This window comes from Wyeomyia smithii, chromosome 2, assembly GCF_029784165.1.
Source record: "Wyeomyia smithii strain HCP4-BCI-WySm-NY-G18 chromosome 2, ASM2978416v1, whole genome shotgun sequence".
NCBI classification, from domain to species: domain Eukaryota; kingdom Metazoa; phylum Arthropoda; class Insecta; order Diptera; family Culicidae; genus Wyeomyia; species Wyeomyia smithii.
Genome location: NC_073695.1, coordinates 83,384,513 through 83,401,598, shown reverse-complemented (window position 1 = coordinate 83,401,598; position 17,086 = coordinate 83,384,513). Strand labels below are relative to the sequence as shown.

At 39.0% G+C, this 17,086-nt stretch overlaps 2 protein-coding genes across 2 annotated transcripts; both read left to right on the top strand.

Moving 5' to 3' along the window:
• The first annotated feature begins 324 nt into the window (after window positions 1–324).
• On the top strand, window positions 325–1,072 carry LOC129723032 (keratin, type I cytoskeletal 10-like). Its single transcript, XM_055676971.1, has 3 exons — window positions 325–403; window positions 507–816; window positions 879–1,072. The coding sequence occupies exons 1-3, from the start codon at window positions 395–397 to the stop codon at window positions 917–919; spliced, it is 360 nt and encodes a 119-aa protein (XP_055532946.1). The 5' UTR covers window positions 325–394; the 3' UTR covers window positions 920–1,072.
• A 13,740-nt stretch (window positions 1,073–14,812) lies between these two features.
• LOC129719725 (uncharacterized) lies at window positions 14,813–15,337 on the top strand. The gene is made up of 3 exons (XM_055671122.1): window positions 14,813–14,821; window positions 14,933–15,155; window positions 15,186–15,337. The coding sequence occupies exons 1-3, from the start codon at window positions 14,813–14,815 to the stop codon at window positions 15,335–15,337; spliced, it is 384 nt and encodes a 127-aa protein (XP_055527097.1).
• Window positions 15,338–17,086: the final 1,749 nt, after the last annotated feature.

Genomic DNA, 17,086 nt, shown 5'->3' with positions numbered 1-17,086 from the left:
TGTGGTTCACACAGCTTGCACCAAAGTAAAATATGAGGCTAAAATTATGAATTACTTTTAGTGTTTTTAGTAATGACAAAAATACCTTATCCGACACAAAAAAAAAATCTGATTCGGGGTGCTATTCAAATTTTTACCATTAACTTTGTTGAATTGTAGTGTGTCTGACAACTACAAATTTGGAAACTCCTTTTACATTTTACCGCAGTGTATAACTAATCAAGAAATTATCCATCCTTTGTAGTATCTTTTCTGTTCCTTTCTGGAGAATTCTGTGGGGGATTAAAATTCTATATAAATAACCGAGTGTTATCTTATTTCGACAGTTTTCGTTTACTGTTAAACTACGTCGTTAGAAAACGGAACTTTGTGCTCACCTGAAAATCTGCCAAAAATGATGAAGGTACGGTTATTGTTCATATATAAAATCAAAATTGTGAAACGTAATTAAATAAAATATTTAAGTTCAAGTTCACGGATAAGAACATTCTGTTTATTATTGGCAGGAAATCATCATCGTAGGTCTCATTGCAGCCAGCCTGGCAATGCCATCCGTGGAGCAAGTTCCACAGGATCAGAACGCGTATCGCAGTGATGATCCTAGCGTCGGGCTTCTTCAACAGTCAGTAGATGGTGACGACCTAGAAGGCGCTGAAACGGCTCAATATGGTCGTGGTGGTTACGGAGGTGGAGGTTTCGGAGGTGGTGGTTTCGGAGGTAGAGGTTTCGGAGGAGGCGGCTTTGGAGGTGGTGGATACGGAGGCGGCGGTTTTGGTCCCGGAGGAAGAGGATTTGGTGGTGGTGGATACGGAAGAGGTTAGCAATTTTTTGTAGGGTATTGTGTTTTTCAAATTGAACCGAACTCATATATTTTCCAGGTTTTGGTGGTGGACATCATCATCAGCATCATTATGGATAAATTTTAGAAGAGTGCGTGGTTGACTACCAATGGCTGTCATGTTGTTCAAATTTTGTGTTTGAGCAAACTCTAAGAAATGAGACAAACTGCGATTAAACATAGTTTTTTAAGGTTATTAAAAATTTGCTGGAAATTCGATTTTCAAAAAACTTATATTCATATCATTTTTTTCCAAAAAAAATGTCCTTGTTTGTTTGGGCAGAATTTTGGGCATTTGGATGGGGTAATATCATTTGTGATGAAATACTACGTAAAAGGCCCTGTTTGCAGCTGCAACTCGTCATTTCACTTCACGGTTCATACCGTTGTCACATGTCACAATCGTACCAAGATAAACGAATTCATCAACCACTTCAAATCGTTCCCCATCTATCTCCACCTCAGCACCAACACCACGGGAACTTCCACGCTACCTAACAGCTACCATGTACTTTGTTTTGGTAGAGTTAATGACAAGTCCCAATCGCGCAGCTTTCCTTTTGAAAGGCATGAAGGCCTGCTCCACGGCCCTACGGTCGATTACGATGATATCAATGTCGTCCGCAAAACCAAGGAGCATGTGAGATTTCGTGATGATCGTACCGTCTCTTTGCTCCTCGTACTTCAAGGGCGATGTTGAACAGTAAGTTAGAGAGCGCTTCCCTCTGCTTCCATCTCACGTAACGGACGCGGCTGATATCTCGCCAGCTATCCGCATGCCTGATTTCGATACCTCCAGCGTCATTCGAATCAGCCTTAACCGTGTTCCAGCATTATCTGCCGCAGCTCGTTTCTTTTCACTGATGCGTGAGCCGCCTTAAAATCTATAAACAGATGGTGGGTCTGCAAGTTGTACTCCCGGAACTTATCGAGGATCTGTAGCAGGGTGGAAATTTGATCCGTCGTGGAAAGCCCCTGTCGAAAACCAGTCTGGTATTCGCCAATAAAGGATTCCGTCTCAATCTGTAGAACAGGATACGGGAGAGCACTTTATATGCGGAGTTGAGCAACGTAATGTCTCGATTGTTGCAACAATCCCATCGATGACCCTTCTTATAGATAAGGCATATGAGGCCTTTCAACCAGTCGTTCGGCCATTGTTCATCCGCCCAGATCCTTAGTATTACCTGGTGGATCGCATAGTACAGCCGCTCGCTTCCTGCTTTTAGAAGTTCGGCCGGGATACCGTCCTTCCCAGCGGCCTTGCCGTTTTTCAGGTCAGTAATCGCCTTTTTCATCTCCTCTTCTGTTGGTAGCTTCACAGCTTGTTCGTCACTCATAATCGTCATCCTGTTCCTGCTCTGCCTATCCAGCTCCTCATCGTTCAATAGCGCTTGAAAATGCTCTTTCCACCTGGTTGCAACCGTCGGTTTATCAGTAAACAGGTTGCCGTCCTTGTCATTACGCATGACCGGCACAGGGAAATTCCTGCTTCTAACTCCGTTGGCTGTTCTATAGAAGCTCCGTATAGCTGTTCTCTGCGCTGGCGAGCACCTACGTGCTCGCGCTTCTTCCAACGGTGGACTCTATTTTCGGCAGCTCTTGCCTTCCTGTATCTCTCTCAGCTCTTACGCGTAGCTGCAGTGAGCTTGCGGCTCCTGGCACGGTTCTTTTCCTCTGTCGCTGTCGCTCTGTGTCTCTTCCTCCAGCAGTGTCTCTTCCTCCCAAATTCTGAAAATCCTGTGGCTCTGTTTTTCTATTTGTGCGGTTTGAGGAAAATCGGCCATGGGCGTGGTCCATTTGATTGGTTGTTAGATAGTCAGGTGATCTCCTGGTGATTTTGTGATTATTTTTGCGGGTGTAGAAGATATTTCTAATCAACAACACAAATAGATTTATTGCATTTGAACAAATTCTTGTGAAACAAACTAAAAGTAACAAAATGAATGACAGCTTCGCGCTTGTGTGCATTTCTGCAGGAGAACATACAAAATCCCTCCCGTGGCGTCCCAGTTTCAAATGTCTATTTGGACACGCCAGTGTTTTGTTCGCTAGCTCACCTCAACTAGATGATATACTGGAAACGAAGCGTTCTCAGATATTTTTTAACTTGTTGATGTTATTTATTACGTGGGCAAAATCGCGTTCCGCATCACTTCGCCTTTAGTATAGCATCGGTGATACTGTTTACCACGTGAAAAGTATAGACAGTTCCGATAATTATAAATACACTTACGATCAACCGTCATTTCAAATAACGTGCAGTATTCAACCAAACGTTGGCTGCGTCCTGTTGTTTACATCCAAAAAAAACAGATGCTGTCATTTTTTCTAACATTTAGTGCGAAATTTTGAAAATGCGTGGCCTTTCTCCCGAGCAAAGAAAGCGAATTGTGCACAAATGGGGCACCGTGAGTGGTCTTTCTATAATTAGCCAGAGAAGAAGGTATAAGTGTCGGAGCAGTTCAAACCGCATTGCGGAAGTATTGTGGAGAGTGCACATTTACTGATGCCCCAAGACGTGGTAGAAAACCCGGGCCTGTTGATCCCACAATGGACAAAAAGGTTAAGGAATACTACAAGCGGCATCCTTCAGTATAAGTGCGAGATGTGGCGAGAAAGCTTGGAACCTCGGCGAGTAACGTTATGCGTGCCAAGGGAAGAATGGGTCTGTCGGAAGCAGAAGCAGCCAAAACGAAATCCAAAACAAGCTGAATCTGTGAAACCGAGAGCTCGGAAGCTTTATGACAAACTTCTGACCAAAAAAATGGGGTGTGTTATCATGGATGACGAAACCTACATAAAACAGGACTATAAGACTCTGCCAGGACCGCAATTTTATACATCACCGAAGGGAAAGGATGTCCCTGGACCAGTGAAAGCCATTTACACCGAAAAATTCGGCAAGAAGGTATGTGGAAAATATCTCTGTGGGAAAATATCTCGTCCATTCATTACGAATGACACAATGAATGGTAAAATTTACGTGAAAAAGTGTTTGCAGAAAAGGTTGTTACCCATGGTTAAGCAGCATAACAATCCTCCAATCTTTTGGCCCGATCTTGCTTCCTGCCATTACTCTTAGGATGGTGGTATAAAACAAATAACGTCACATGTGTCCCAAAGGAGATGAATCCTCCAAACTGCCCTGAAATTCGCCCTATTGAAACTTTTGGGCTTTGACTAAGGCAAAACTGAGGTAATATGTCAAACCAGCGGACAATATTGAAAAATTTAAAAAAGATTGGCTTAAAGTGGTAAAAATGGTCGGATAACACACTGTGCAAAAGCTTATGAGTAGTGTTAAGAGAAAAGTTAGCGAACTCGCGTATCCTCGAAAAATAATCCCAACTTGAATTGAAACTGGAAAGCAAACACTTATAATCTATATTTCAGAATAAAATGACCCGAAAAATCCTGTATTTTTTGTTTTATTCAAAAAAGAAGATGTATTTATAATTTTCGGAACAGTCTATACTTCCCACTTCTTCGAGTTTGGCTCTTTATCTCTTGAACTTTTGAAGCGTGATCGCAAGACTTTTCCGATCGGAATTATCTAAAAAGGTTACGCCTACGGTCATTGATGTTGCCAAGCAAATTAGGTTTTCTCACCGGCAAGCCCCAAAGTTTTTTTATCCATCAAAACTCCCATAATGGGTGGGTAGCAGCGTTCATTGGATAAAAATGGGGGGAGGGGGTAACATCGAACCAAACAAGCACTTCCAATTAACTATTGACAAACTAGGGTAAAATAATCTATAGTGGACCCCATTCCTATAGTGGACCACCCGCCAGATTAACTCAATTTATGTGAAAAATCGAGGAACTTTCAGAAAACTTCCATCGAAAAACATCTTATCTAGCCAACCTGCATCAGGATGACGAGAAACATTCATAAATTCCGACTTGTAATGCAAGAGAAATTGAGTTAATTTGACGAGTGGTTCACTGTAGGAAATGGACCTTTTATTAATCTGTAGTGGACCACCAGTCAGCTTAACTCCATTTCCCTTAACATAAATCGGGATTTATGATTTTTGTAATTGAGATTGGCTAAGTAAAATGTTTCCCGATGGAAGGTTTTTGAAAATCCCTCGAGTTGACGTTAACCTGTCGGGTGGTGGTCCACTATAGAAAAGGAGTTGCTGCTGAAGGAATAATGTGCAAAACAACCAACACGTATAACGCTTGTTCTCTAAATTGTGATGAGTCGAACGAGTAACTTTTCCACCATTTTGTAGTACTAACCTGAAGCTTCAAAAGGCGGTGAGCAGAGCCGGATTTATGGGGGGGCCCGGGGCCCGGGCCCACATTTTTAGGGCCCCCACAAATCGACAAAAAGATGTTTTCTCTTTAAAAATGAGATTTAATCAAAAGTTCGATTTACAGTAAGAAAATTTGAACAGACCATTTCAATCTGACACTTTCCTTTAGTGTTATTTTTTCGCAAGCGCCAATATCACAACTACATCCATAAGAGTTCACCTTGGATTCTCTTGGAACGACACACATTAACACACCATTCGAATCGAACCAGCGCGCATTAAACGCCTAGAGTATTTTGCGCAGTCTTTCTCAAATTGTGTGCAAATTTTTGCCTGTGGATCGCATTTTTTTCAAATTGCGGTAGTTTTTTTTTCAGGTATCAAGAAAAAAATTTGAAGATGAAACTTATTAAAATAGGTTGCGTGCGACTGTGAAGAATGAAAGGCAGTCAAACTTATCATTATTAAGTTTCGAGTACGAGTATACTGAAGATGTTTAATGTTGATTATTTAATTAATAAGTTTTCTGCAAAAAAACTCGTAAAGCATAGTTTACAGTTCCAATTTGACAAGTGAAATAGCGTAAATTTTTGCTTGTGGAATCTGTCGTGAAAACCCGTTTGTGGAACACGCAGGTATTTCACCACCCTGCAGTTTATAGTTTAAGTGAAGCGAAACTCACGAGTTTACACTCCGAGCGAAGTGAAAATTGGCTGCAACTGACAGAATAGAAACTCACTAGCGCTTGCAAAGAAAGAAAGAAATAAACCCAAGTGAAAAAGATGAGATCCACAACCATAGATTTCGCTGGATCGGATTTGTTTACAGTTCCAAGCGAAGTGAAATTTTTGCAGGTTGCATTTTTCACGAGCGTGAAAAAATGAACATGTTGTATGAGATTTTCACTTCGTTTGGAACTCTAAATAGGGCTTAAGAAAAATTCTAACAAATTTTTGGTAATTTTTCAATAGCAAATAAATGCTTTTAACTCGTACGATAAAAAACAGTTTTGTTTTATTTTGGGGCCCCCACTATAACTGGGACCCGGGCCCCCACAATCGTAAATCCGGCCCTGGCGGTGAGTGTGAACTTTCTGGCGTACCCCTTTTTCTCCAATCCGCAGTTGAAAATAGGGTAAAATATTGTTAAAATTGCTTGTATCTTTTGAACCAGTCTTAACATAGTGTCTTCATAAAATTTGTAAAACATGATAAGACCTACAATTCTTTAGAACATTGTATTTAGATAAAAAAAAAAAAAAAACAAACAAAAAAGTTAGAAGCAAAAAACTGAATTTACGGACATTGTCAAATGAAACCTGTTGGCAAAGTGGTTTGTAATAAAATTTTCTACAACTTTGCTCAAGACAACTTTGAGTTTCACGCAGAAACAAAAAAGTTACAAATTTTATTTTTGTCATAGTAGGCTATGGCTATTGTTACATAACACCATAATGTGAGCAATTTTAATACAAGCAATTGCTCCGAAGACAATACAGTTCTAAAGTGAAGCACTTGAACATTACAGAATTAAGTTCGCGACATTACTGTTAGAAGCCACTGTGGGGTGGTCCACCAGAGGGTAAGAAAGAAGAGCAGTCCATTATAAGTTAATCTACCCTATCAACACTTACCAAAGGTACTACACTGTGACCTTAACCGCCAGAGATGATTGCAAAATCTTCAGAAGAAAATATAGGGTAAAACTATCTTAACTGGATCACGTGCTTCAATAGACCACCAGTCAGATTAACTCACTTTATGCGAAAACTTTAGGAATTTCCTGGAAACTTCCATCGGGAATCTGGAACCAGGATCTGCACGAAAATCGCGAAAAACATTTGTAAATTCGAATTTATCTGTATTAACAGAATTAATAGTTTTTCGTCAGGGTGGTCCACTGAAGGAAGTAATCCATCCGAAGCAAGTAGATATATACAGGTGAGAAAGAAGAAGACATTTGTCTGTATTAGTAGCAAAATATTGGCAAAAAAACGTGCTTCTTGGTTATGACGTAGATCTCGGTCAACGATAAAAATCCATTTGAAACGGTTAATAAATTCCGCATTGTTTCATGGCGCATCAGGGAATTTTCATCTCAAAACTTGAAACTGGTTAAAAAATCTTGAAAAAATCGAATACTGTTTTTTTACAATGTTTTTGAAGTTCTACGTCATCACTGTTGATAAAGAAAAAGTACTTTCAACCCTAGATTCAAACCATCTTCGTATCTTTATATGTTCCATTGCATCCATTCTAGATTACTAGGTTGTACCGAGTTTTGGTTTTGGTTTTTTCTCTAACGCAGACTACAGATCGTGATGTGATTTCAAGAACGTCTGGAGGCTTTGAAATCATCGACATTTTCATATTGTACGATGGAAAAAAATTCTGTATTCGTACGACGAACAAACTGATACAAGTATGCCGGATGAATTGGAGAAACTAGATGAAAGAAACTATTAAAATGGCAGCTAGAGCCACTGAAGTCCATCGCCGGAAGAAACGTCAGCATTGCACAGTGGTTTAAAAGTCGATTTTGACGCGCTAAATTGATAATTCCACGTACGTTGGATATAAATTTATGACGTCTTCAGCAAAAATGGTGGGTAATATCTTCTGCATCTTTTGATGCTATGAGATTTTTGATTAATCTCCTCAAAAGTGAGATGAAAAATTTATTTTTTTGCTCCATCGAGATACAGAGTTGGTGTCTTCGGTAAAGTTATAGGTATAACCAATACAACTAACTTTGTCGAAGACAAAAAATTCGCATCTGTTACTCAAATTGACTTAGAGAGTTTTTATTGAAAATAGACCTGTCAAAACACATTTTTCATTGAAACATATTTTTTCTATTTTCTAGGCCTTCACTATGTTCTACAAAGTTGTTAGTAGCATCAATATACACAACTGTTTGGAAGGTACTATATTCGTATTGTTTGAAAAACCATGAGTTATGGGCTATTTTTTATTTCTTTTTCGCCATATTTCAAATTACTGTATCTTTCTTAGGTGCAGGTAGATGCAGATTCGGTAGTAAGCATATGAAAGTATAACAATAGAACTTTCAAACGCTGGTGGTTTCGCTAGTCCACGACTTTCTGCTGATGAGAACTTTACCGAAGACACCAACTCTGTATCTCGATGGAGCAAAAAAATAAATTTTTCATCTCACTTTTGGGGAGATTAATCACAAATCTCATAGCACCAAAAGATGCAGGAGGTATTACCCACCATTTTTGCTGAAGACGTCATAATTGTATATCCAACTTACGTGGAGTTATCAATTTAGCGCGTCAAAATCGACTTTTAAACCACTGTGCATTGGAAGCGTGCTTTTGCAGAGGTGGAGGAATGCTTCTACAGGCACGATGCTAGGAGCTTATACAAAAAGATTGACGGAATCAGGAACCGAAACGTGTCTGAGTCTGTCATGTGCAACGACAGTGAGGAGAACCTGATTACCGGTAAATCAGAGGTGGCCAGGCGTTGGAAACAACATTTTAGTATGCTCCAAAACGGCGAGGAAGACAGGGACGTCCAAACTAGCAGGATTTCTATTCAAAATGATGAACAATCTGCGGTTTCATCAACCATGGATGAGTTGAAGAAAGCAGTTGAAGAGCTGAAGAACAGCAAGTAAGGAGCGAATAGCTGTATAGCTGAGGATCTTACATGCGCGAGCTACAAAAAAGGTCACCGCCGGGACTGTTGTAACAATCGGGGCGTAACTTTCCTCAATACGATGTATAAAATTTTCTCCCGCATAATGTTTTGTTGGCGAATATCAATGTGGTTTTCGAGAAGGACGCTCTACCACAGACCAAATGATTACCTTGCGACAAATTCTCCAAATTTGATCGAGAATTCAATTTGCAGGCTGAGAAGCGGCACCATGACAAAGTCTCATATGCTCCTAGGTTTTGCGGGCGTTACCTACAACATTGATATTAACCGTAAAGTGGAGGAAGAGGTTTAGGACCTCTCAAGATGGAAGCTGCGAAACTTGGGCTTTTCATAAATTCTGCTAAAACAAAGTACATGGTGGCTGGTAGAGAGCATGGTAGCCCGTCAGATATTGGTGCTGCGGTTGGGATAGATATGAAATCATTTTAAGTAAAAAACAAATTTATATCCCTGGGTACATTGGTGACGTGCGAAAATGAGGTTAGCCGTGAGATAAAAAGGCGGATAGCGACCGCAAACATTACCTTCTATTGTTTGCTTAACCAGCTGAGGTCCCGCAACCTGCAAACCCGTACAGAATCAGCACTCTATAAAACACTGATTCTCTCGGTGGCTCTCTATGACCATGAAGTATGAACAATGAAGGAGGCTGATCGTCGAGCTCATGATGTTTTTGAGCGTGGAATCTTGATGTAAATCGTTGGCGGCAAAGTGAAAAATGGTGCTTGGAGCAGACACATAAACCATGAAGTGTACAAATCGGCGGATATAGTCAAGCGGATGAAACACGGCAGTTCTCAGTGGATTGGGCATGTAACTAGAATGGCGAAGGAACGATCAGCAAACATTATATTTGGCAGGAATCCCAATAGAGGCCGTCGACTTTGGGATAGACTCGAGATGTGTGCTGTCCACGAAATGCCCGTACCTGCATAATAAGTGTTAGAGGCGAATAGAGGATAGCAGACCAAGACCGAGTGATATGGCAAAATATTTTGGACTCGGTGCTGCATCCATAATCGGTCTGTCACCGCAGAAGTAAAGTAAGTAATTTATTGAGTTTCATGTAACGAATAAATTAAGTAAATTCAGCAACTTGCATTTCCAGGTACTGAGTTTCCACTCATGGTCTGTTTTTCGTTGCCTAGGTCCATATCGAATATTACGAGATATATATGTTTGACTGTTCGTAGTGAAATTGTTTAAGTAATTTGCCTCACAAGGGCCACGCTACCGAGTCTCGTGATCTTTGCTATATCATTGGATATAACACGTTTTTCAATTCAGCCCCTATTTCGGGTCAGACGCTATCGTGAACCGCCTTTAACTTGGGTGACAGGGGAGATCCCTTCTCCCTCCCCTGTCAGCATACGACAGAGGTACCACCACGGGTTGGTTACCATGATCTTCGCTTGTCTACTCGTATCATGGAGCAGGTAGAGACAGAAGTTGCAGGGTCTGCAAGTACACGAAGTTATTTACCAGTCATTCAATTTTGAATCAGAGCTGTTAGTTATCTGAATAATTACATCGCGTGGTTTTGCAGGATCGTGTTATACCTTATATACTTTATATAAATAATATAAAATTTCCCTGTTAAATCTAGCAATTTGTCGGTTTGCGACCAAATTGAACCAAGCGTAATTTTTTTCAAACTGAGTCATTTTTACCAGTAGAAGAAAAAAATAATAATCTGTCTTTCATAAAACAACGAATTCTTAATGATTTTATAACAAAGATTCGCTGTGGCTGCTTGCAGAAAACATACGAGGAATACACATTGAACGCAGATTACTCGAAATAATGTTTTTGGCGCTAGGTTCAGTTTGACTGCCATTTAATGTATGCGAATAAGTCTAAATCTATCAATATCACTCATACTCCACTTAATAGTTTCTATCTACATTGCAAGTTAGATTTATTACATAGCTTGAAATCTTTTTCTCTGACTGAAATTTTTAATAAACGTTGCAAAAGTTTCGTTTAATATTTGATTTCGCTTTATGATTTTCCTAGCTTTTGGACAATATTGATATTCGTAAACATTATTTTATACCTTCCAGATGGTCTCGAGATACGATGGTGGCCTAACAAGCCAGTCGTCGTATGTTCGAGTCTCGGCTCGGGAGACACTGTTAGTGTCAGTAGGATCGTAGCGCTAGCCCAGCAATTGTCCTGTACACTAAACAGTTGGCTGCGAAGTCTGTGTATAACAAACAGAAGGTCAAGTTCCGAGTCGGAAAGTATCACCAAGGCTTTGCTTTGCTTTTAAACATTATTTTGAATTATTGTGTTGACCCAGTTCCAAATGATAATATTCTAATTGTGATTAGTTCAGCATTTTATGAATAAACTCAGAATTCAATGTAATTTCATATACATAATAGTTCGGTTTATGTGTACGAGAAGGAACCAAAATTTTGTGGGATACGCACAACTAGTGATTATTATTTGAGGTAGCCATAATTAATTAGTTTCGATTTACTTATAAACCGATATTGTTGATTGTGATTTCAAATATATATTGTCTCACAATGTGTGCGTCATTTTTTATAGTAATGTTTGCACTACTAACCTCGGTCTCCAGTAGCAGCAAGTAGGTTTCACTCACCAATTCCTTCCTGAACTAATCTGCATTGGGCTTGGCATACCGTTTTGACTCAAACTTAGAACAGTCTCAAACTTCGAACACTTTGGAATAAAAATCACAGTATTATAGCTAGAGTAATCCAAAGTATGATTATTATATACCATTTCGTTCCTCGGAATGTCTTTTACCAAGGGATGTATTGCTCTTCACTGTAGGACCACTTCCAGGGAACCAGCAGGCGTTGAAAAAAGTGACAGTCAGTGTTGAGACGGTGTGCCTATCTATCTCTTAGTGATTACATTGAAGTGTTCGGAATTTGAATCGAAGCCGAGTTCTAAATTTCCGTTAATTCAATAAACAAAATATGTTTTATTCTATATAAATAGCACTTAATTGCAACAAAAATAAATTAACCAACATGTTGAACCTTTGAGATCGACGAGAAAACTCATTTTTAGTTGTTTTTTTAGTGCAAGAAGTTACATCATAGCTTAAGTGTTCGAAATTTGATGCAGTACGGTACTACGTTATTGGTCATTAAAGAGTAAAATCATCAGGCATCATTTTGGTTCTTCGCGCAATTTCAGCTGCTTATAAACAAACGGAGACAACACGCAGGACATCGAATATCAGAGCATTCTGGCTGGAAACGCTTAAGTATGTTTTCAACTCGAACGGTCAAGGTCGAATCGAGAATTTTATTTATATTATTTGCGATGGAACGCGTTATTTTTACTCCGATCGGTGAACCAGTTCACTAGGGAAGAGCTTCAGCTCTGCTACATTTGCTACAACCACCTCACAGCGTTAGGTTTCACCTCGCGCTCGCGATTATCCACGCCAAAAAACAATAACTGCGACGGAGCTATGTTGATTTTCGATTCCTCTTTCATTCGCTGTCCGCGGGATTAATGTTAACTAATTCTTTTAATCGGTGCAATCTGAATTGGGAAATACCCCATATCATGGTGGTTCACACTGCTTGCACCAAAGAAAAACAAGAGGTTAATATGATAATTTATTTCTCAGCAGTTTCAATCATAACAATAACATTTTTGACCGATACAAAAAAACGATATTGGTTCCAGGTGACATTCGAATTTTCACCAAATACTTTGTTGGAAAAAAATGGCCACTGAAAATTTAAAAACGATCCATTCATTTTATTGGAGTGTAAAACTAATCAAGAAATCAACCATCATTCTTGGTATCTTTTTTTGTTACTTACTCCTTCCTTCTGTAAAAGATCAAAATTCTATATAAATAACCGAGTGTTACCTCATTGCAACAGTTTTCGTTTAATGCTAAACTACGTTGCTTGAAAAGGGAAGTTTGTGCTTACCGGAAATAAACTGACCAACTTGTGTTGAAAAATCTTTGACAAAAATGATAAAGGTATGGTGATCGTCGAGTTCATGATGTTTTTGAGCGTGGAATCTTGATGTAAATCGTTGGCGTTTCTCCCTCCCCTGTCAGCATACGACAGAGGTTCCACCACGGGTTGGTTACCATGATCTTCGCTTGTCTACTCGTATCATGGAGCAGGTAGAGACAGAAGTTGCAGGGTCTGCAAGTACACGAAGTTATTTACCAGTCATTCAATTTTGAATCAGAGCTGTTAGTTATCTGAAGAATTGCATCGCGTGGTTTTGCAGGATCTTGTTATACCTTATATACTTTATATAAATAATATAAAATTTCCCTCTAACAATTTGTCGGTGTGCGACCAAATTGAACCAAGCGTATTTTTTTTTCAAACAGTCATTTTTACCAGTAGACGTAAAAATTAATAATCTGTCTTTCATAAAACAATGAATTCTTAATGATTTTATAACAAAGATTCGCTGTGGCTGCTTGCAGAAAACATACGAGGAATACACATTGAACGCAGATTACTCGAAATAATGTTTTTGGCGCTAGGTTCAGTTTGGCTGGCATTTAATGTAAACGAATAAATCTAAATCTATCAATCTAACTCATACTCCGCTTAGCAGTTTCTAACTATATTGCAGTTTGGATTTATTACACAGCTTGAAACCTTTTTCTCTGACTGAAATTTTTAATAAACGTGACAAAAGTTTCTTTTGATTTTTGGTTTCGTTTAATGATTTTCCTAGCTTTTGGACAATATTGATATTAGTAAACATTATTTTATACCTCCCAGATGGTCTCGAGGTACGATGCTGGCCTAACAAGCCAGTCGTCGTATGTTCGAGTCCCGGCTCGGGAGACACTGTTAGTGTCAGTAGGATCGTAGCGCTAGCCCCGCAATTGTCCTGTACACTAAACAGTTGGCTGCGAAGTCTGTGTATAACAAACAGAAGGTCAAGTTCCGAATCGGGATGTAGCACCAAGGCTTTGCTTTTTAAACATTATTTTGAATTATTGTGTTGACACAGTCCCAAATGATAATATTCTAATTGTGATTAGTTCAGCGTTTCATGAATAAACCCAGAATTGTGATTTTAATACTATTTCAAATATATATTGTCTCGCAAGGCGTGCGTCATTTTCTATAGTTAAGTTTGCACTACTAACCTCGGTCTCCAGTAGCAGCGAGTAGGTTTCACTCACCAATGCCTTCCTGAACTAATCTGCATAGGGCTTGGCATACTACGTTATTGGTCATTAAAGATAAAAATCATCAGGCATCATTTTAATTCTTCGCGCAATTTCAGCTGCCTTTAAGCCAACGGGGACATCGAATATCAGAGCATTCTGGCTGGAAACGCTTAAGTATGTTTTCAACTCAATCGGTCAAGGTCGAATCGAAAATTTTATTTATATTATTTGCGATGGAACGCGTTATTTTACTCCGATCGGTGAACCAGTTCACTAGGGAAGAGCTTCAACTCTGCTACATTTGCTACAACCACCTCACAGCGTTAGGTTTCACCTCGCGCTCGCGATTATCCACGCCAAAAAACAATAACTGCGACGGAGCTATGTTGATTTTCGATTCCTCTTTCATTCGCTGTTGGCGGGATTAATGTTAACTAATTCTTTTAATCGGTGCAATCTGAATTGGGAAATACCCCATTTCATGGTGGTTCACACTGCTTGCACCAAAGAAAAACAAGAGGTTAATATGAAAATTTATTTCTCAGCAGTTTCAATAATAACAATAATATTTTTTGACCGATACAAAAAAACGATTCAGGTTCGAGGTGACTTCGAAAATACCAAATACTTTGTTGGAAAAAAATGGCCACTGAAAATTTAAAAACGATCCATTCATTTTATTGGAGTGTAAAACTAATCAAGAAATTAACCATCATTCTTGGTATCTTTTTTTGTTACTTCTTCCTTCCTTCTGTAAAAGATCACAACAACAGTTTTCGTTTAATGCTAAACTACGTTGCTTGAAAAGGGAAGTTTGTGCTTACCGGAATTAAACTGACCAACTTGTGTTGAAAAATTTTTGACAAAAATGATAAAGGTATGGTTTTTGTTTATTATTAAAAGCAAAGTTATTTAACGAAGTTCTGTGTAAACTAATTTGGATAAAATAATCATGTTAAAGTTCATGTTCCTGGTTTGTCATTGGCAGGAATTCATCATTGTGGGTTGTCTCATGGCGACCGGTCTGGCAATGCCATCCGGGAAGCAAGTTCCACAGGTGCTTCTTCAACGGCCAGTAGATGATCTGGAAGTTGCTGAAACGGCTCAATATGGCGGTGATGGTTTCGGAGGAGGCGGCGGCTTCGGAGAAGGAGGTGGTTTCGGAGGAGGTGGTGACTTTGGAGGAGGCGGTGGTTTTGGAGGAGGCGGCGGTTTCGGAGAAGGAGGCGGTTTTGGAGAAGGTGGTGGTTTCGGAGGGGGCGGTGATTTTGGAGGAGGCGGTGGTTTCGGAGGAGGCTGTGGCTTTGTAGGAGGCGGCGGTGGTGAATTCGGAGGCGGAAGTTTTGGTCAAGGAGGAGGAGAATTTGATGGTGGGGGTGAAAATTATTCATAGGAGATTGTGTTTTCAAGATTAAATTGTACCCATATCTTTCCCAGGTTTTGGTGGTGGACATCAGAGGTTTTGGGGGGAGAACGCGTGGTATATGACCAATGATGATGGCTGTTTGAAGTGTAACTTTGCAATAGTGAAACTTCTAATAAATGAGTGAAACATTTTTCGTCAACTCCACTTGACAAGTTTTGGCTATTGTTTGTTAGTTGATTCGCGAAAAATTCCACCTCCAGCATTCCAGGTCTTAACGTTTTTCGAACAACGAAACACGAAAACCGAGTTTAATGTGTACTTAAGGGGTTATATACCTTTTTAGTTTTCAAAAAACAGAAAATTTGTTTATTGCATTATCTTCAAATACAACATCTTCAGAACATTTTCACAAATTTTCATAAAGATAGGAAGAAAGTTAGAGCGATTTGCAGCGCGCCTCGCCACGACCACTTAAGCTAAACTTGAAACTTTATACGCGATTATCTCGGAATAGTGATTTTCGAAAAATGACTGCCGTGATCCTGATTGCGGAAAAACTACTGGACCGATTTCCCTCATTTTTTTTTAAATTTTCGTTATTAAATTCGCCGGTCCTTGAGCGATCGCTTTTTGAAACATACAGTTACTTTTTGCCGCAAACAAATTTTTAATGCAGTTTTTAGCGCTCAAAACGTGCATTTTTTGGAAAAAACACTCTCGTTTGCACTGAAAACAAAATACTCATAAAAGCGATCGTTCACGGCACACTTCTAAACTAATGAAATAATATGAGTTTTTTGATTTCAGCTGATCTGCTGAGTCTCTATCACGATCACCGCAAGCCTCTGCTAAAAAAGCGTCTCGGGGAAACGGCCATCACTCCAGTTTTAATTAGTATATCTCAAAATCAAACGTATTTTTTGTTGTTGATAAACTGTACTTTCAGAAAAATACCACTTTGATGCAATGAAAATGATGCTATGCACCTAAAAATGAATTCAAACTTCCCTCATTTGTCTAGACCAAAAAGTTATATAACCCCTTAACTGTTTTGCTATTTTAGGAGAAGTTCATATCAGATTTTAACTGTTTTCGAGCTGAATTTGTAAAGCATTTGACAACATGATTCTTTTTAGCATTCTTTAATTTTTATTCTTTTATTGTTGACAGGTTAGCGACTAAAACATTTCCGAAATCGGAAAATGTCACGCTTCTCTTTGGTTTACTGAAAAAGATTAGGGCTTTGGATTGTTTAGTTTTGTGTTAAAATTTATTGTGAATAAAATGTAAAAATTCAAACTAGCTCAAAAAATACTGGCATTATTGACATACTATGACTAGAAAATGTTTAGTACATACAAAGTTTTAGAGAATGACAACAGGTTTAGTCGGAAATTCCACCGCTAGTGGCGTTGCAAAGTCTATCTCTTTAGTCTTACCCTATAGAGGCATGGTAACTACAGCAAAGATGTAGATAATGTACCAAAAAAAAACTTTACCGAAAACAATTTTCTTCTAATTCCTCTTGTTTTGGAGATACAACGTTTTACATTAGACAGTCCCTAAAAATTGTTTTTCTATTATCATCGTAGGCATAAAACTTTGTAAAAAACACAAAAAATATCTGCTGCATAGACCGCCAAAAATGTGAAAAAATATATTTTTGCCTTTCTCCTAGAAAGGTATAGCAATCACTGGAAAAACCAAAGGTATAAAAGTGCTTCGAAGGGTCGAATCTCGTATATCAATCGACTAAGTTTGATGAGCTGAGCATTT

Excerpts from the sequence above, each read along its gene's own strand:
- LOC129723032 (XM_055676971.1), top strand. Across the intron at positions 817-878 it reads TGGTGGTGGATACGGAAGAG|GTTTTGGTGGTGGACATCAT; the intron begins GTTAGCAATTTT and ends TATATTTTCCAG.
- LOC129719725 (XM_055671122.1), top strand. Across the intron at positions 15,156-15,185 it reads TGGTTTTGGAGGAGGCGGCG|GTGGTGGTTTCGGAGGGGGC; the intron begins GTTTCGGAGAAG and ends GTTTTGGAGAAG.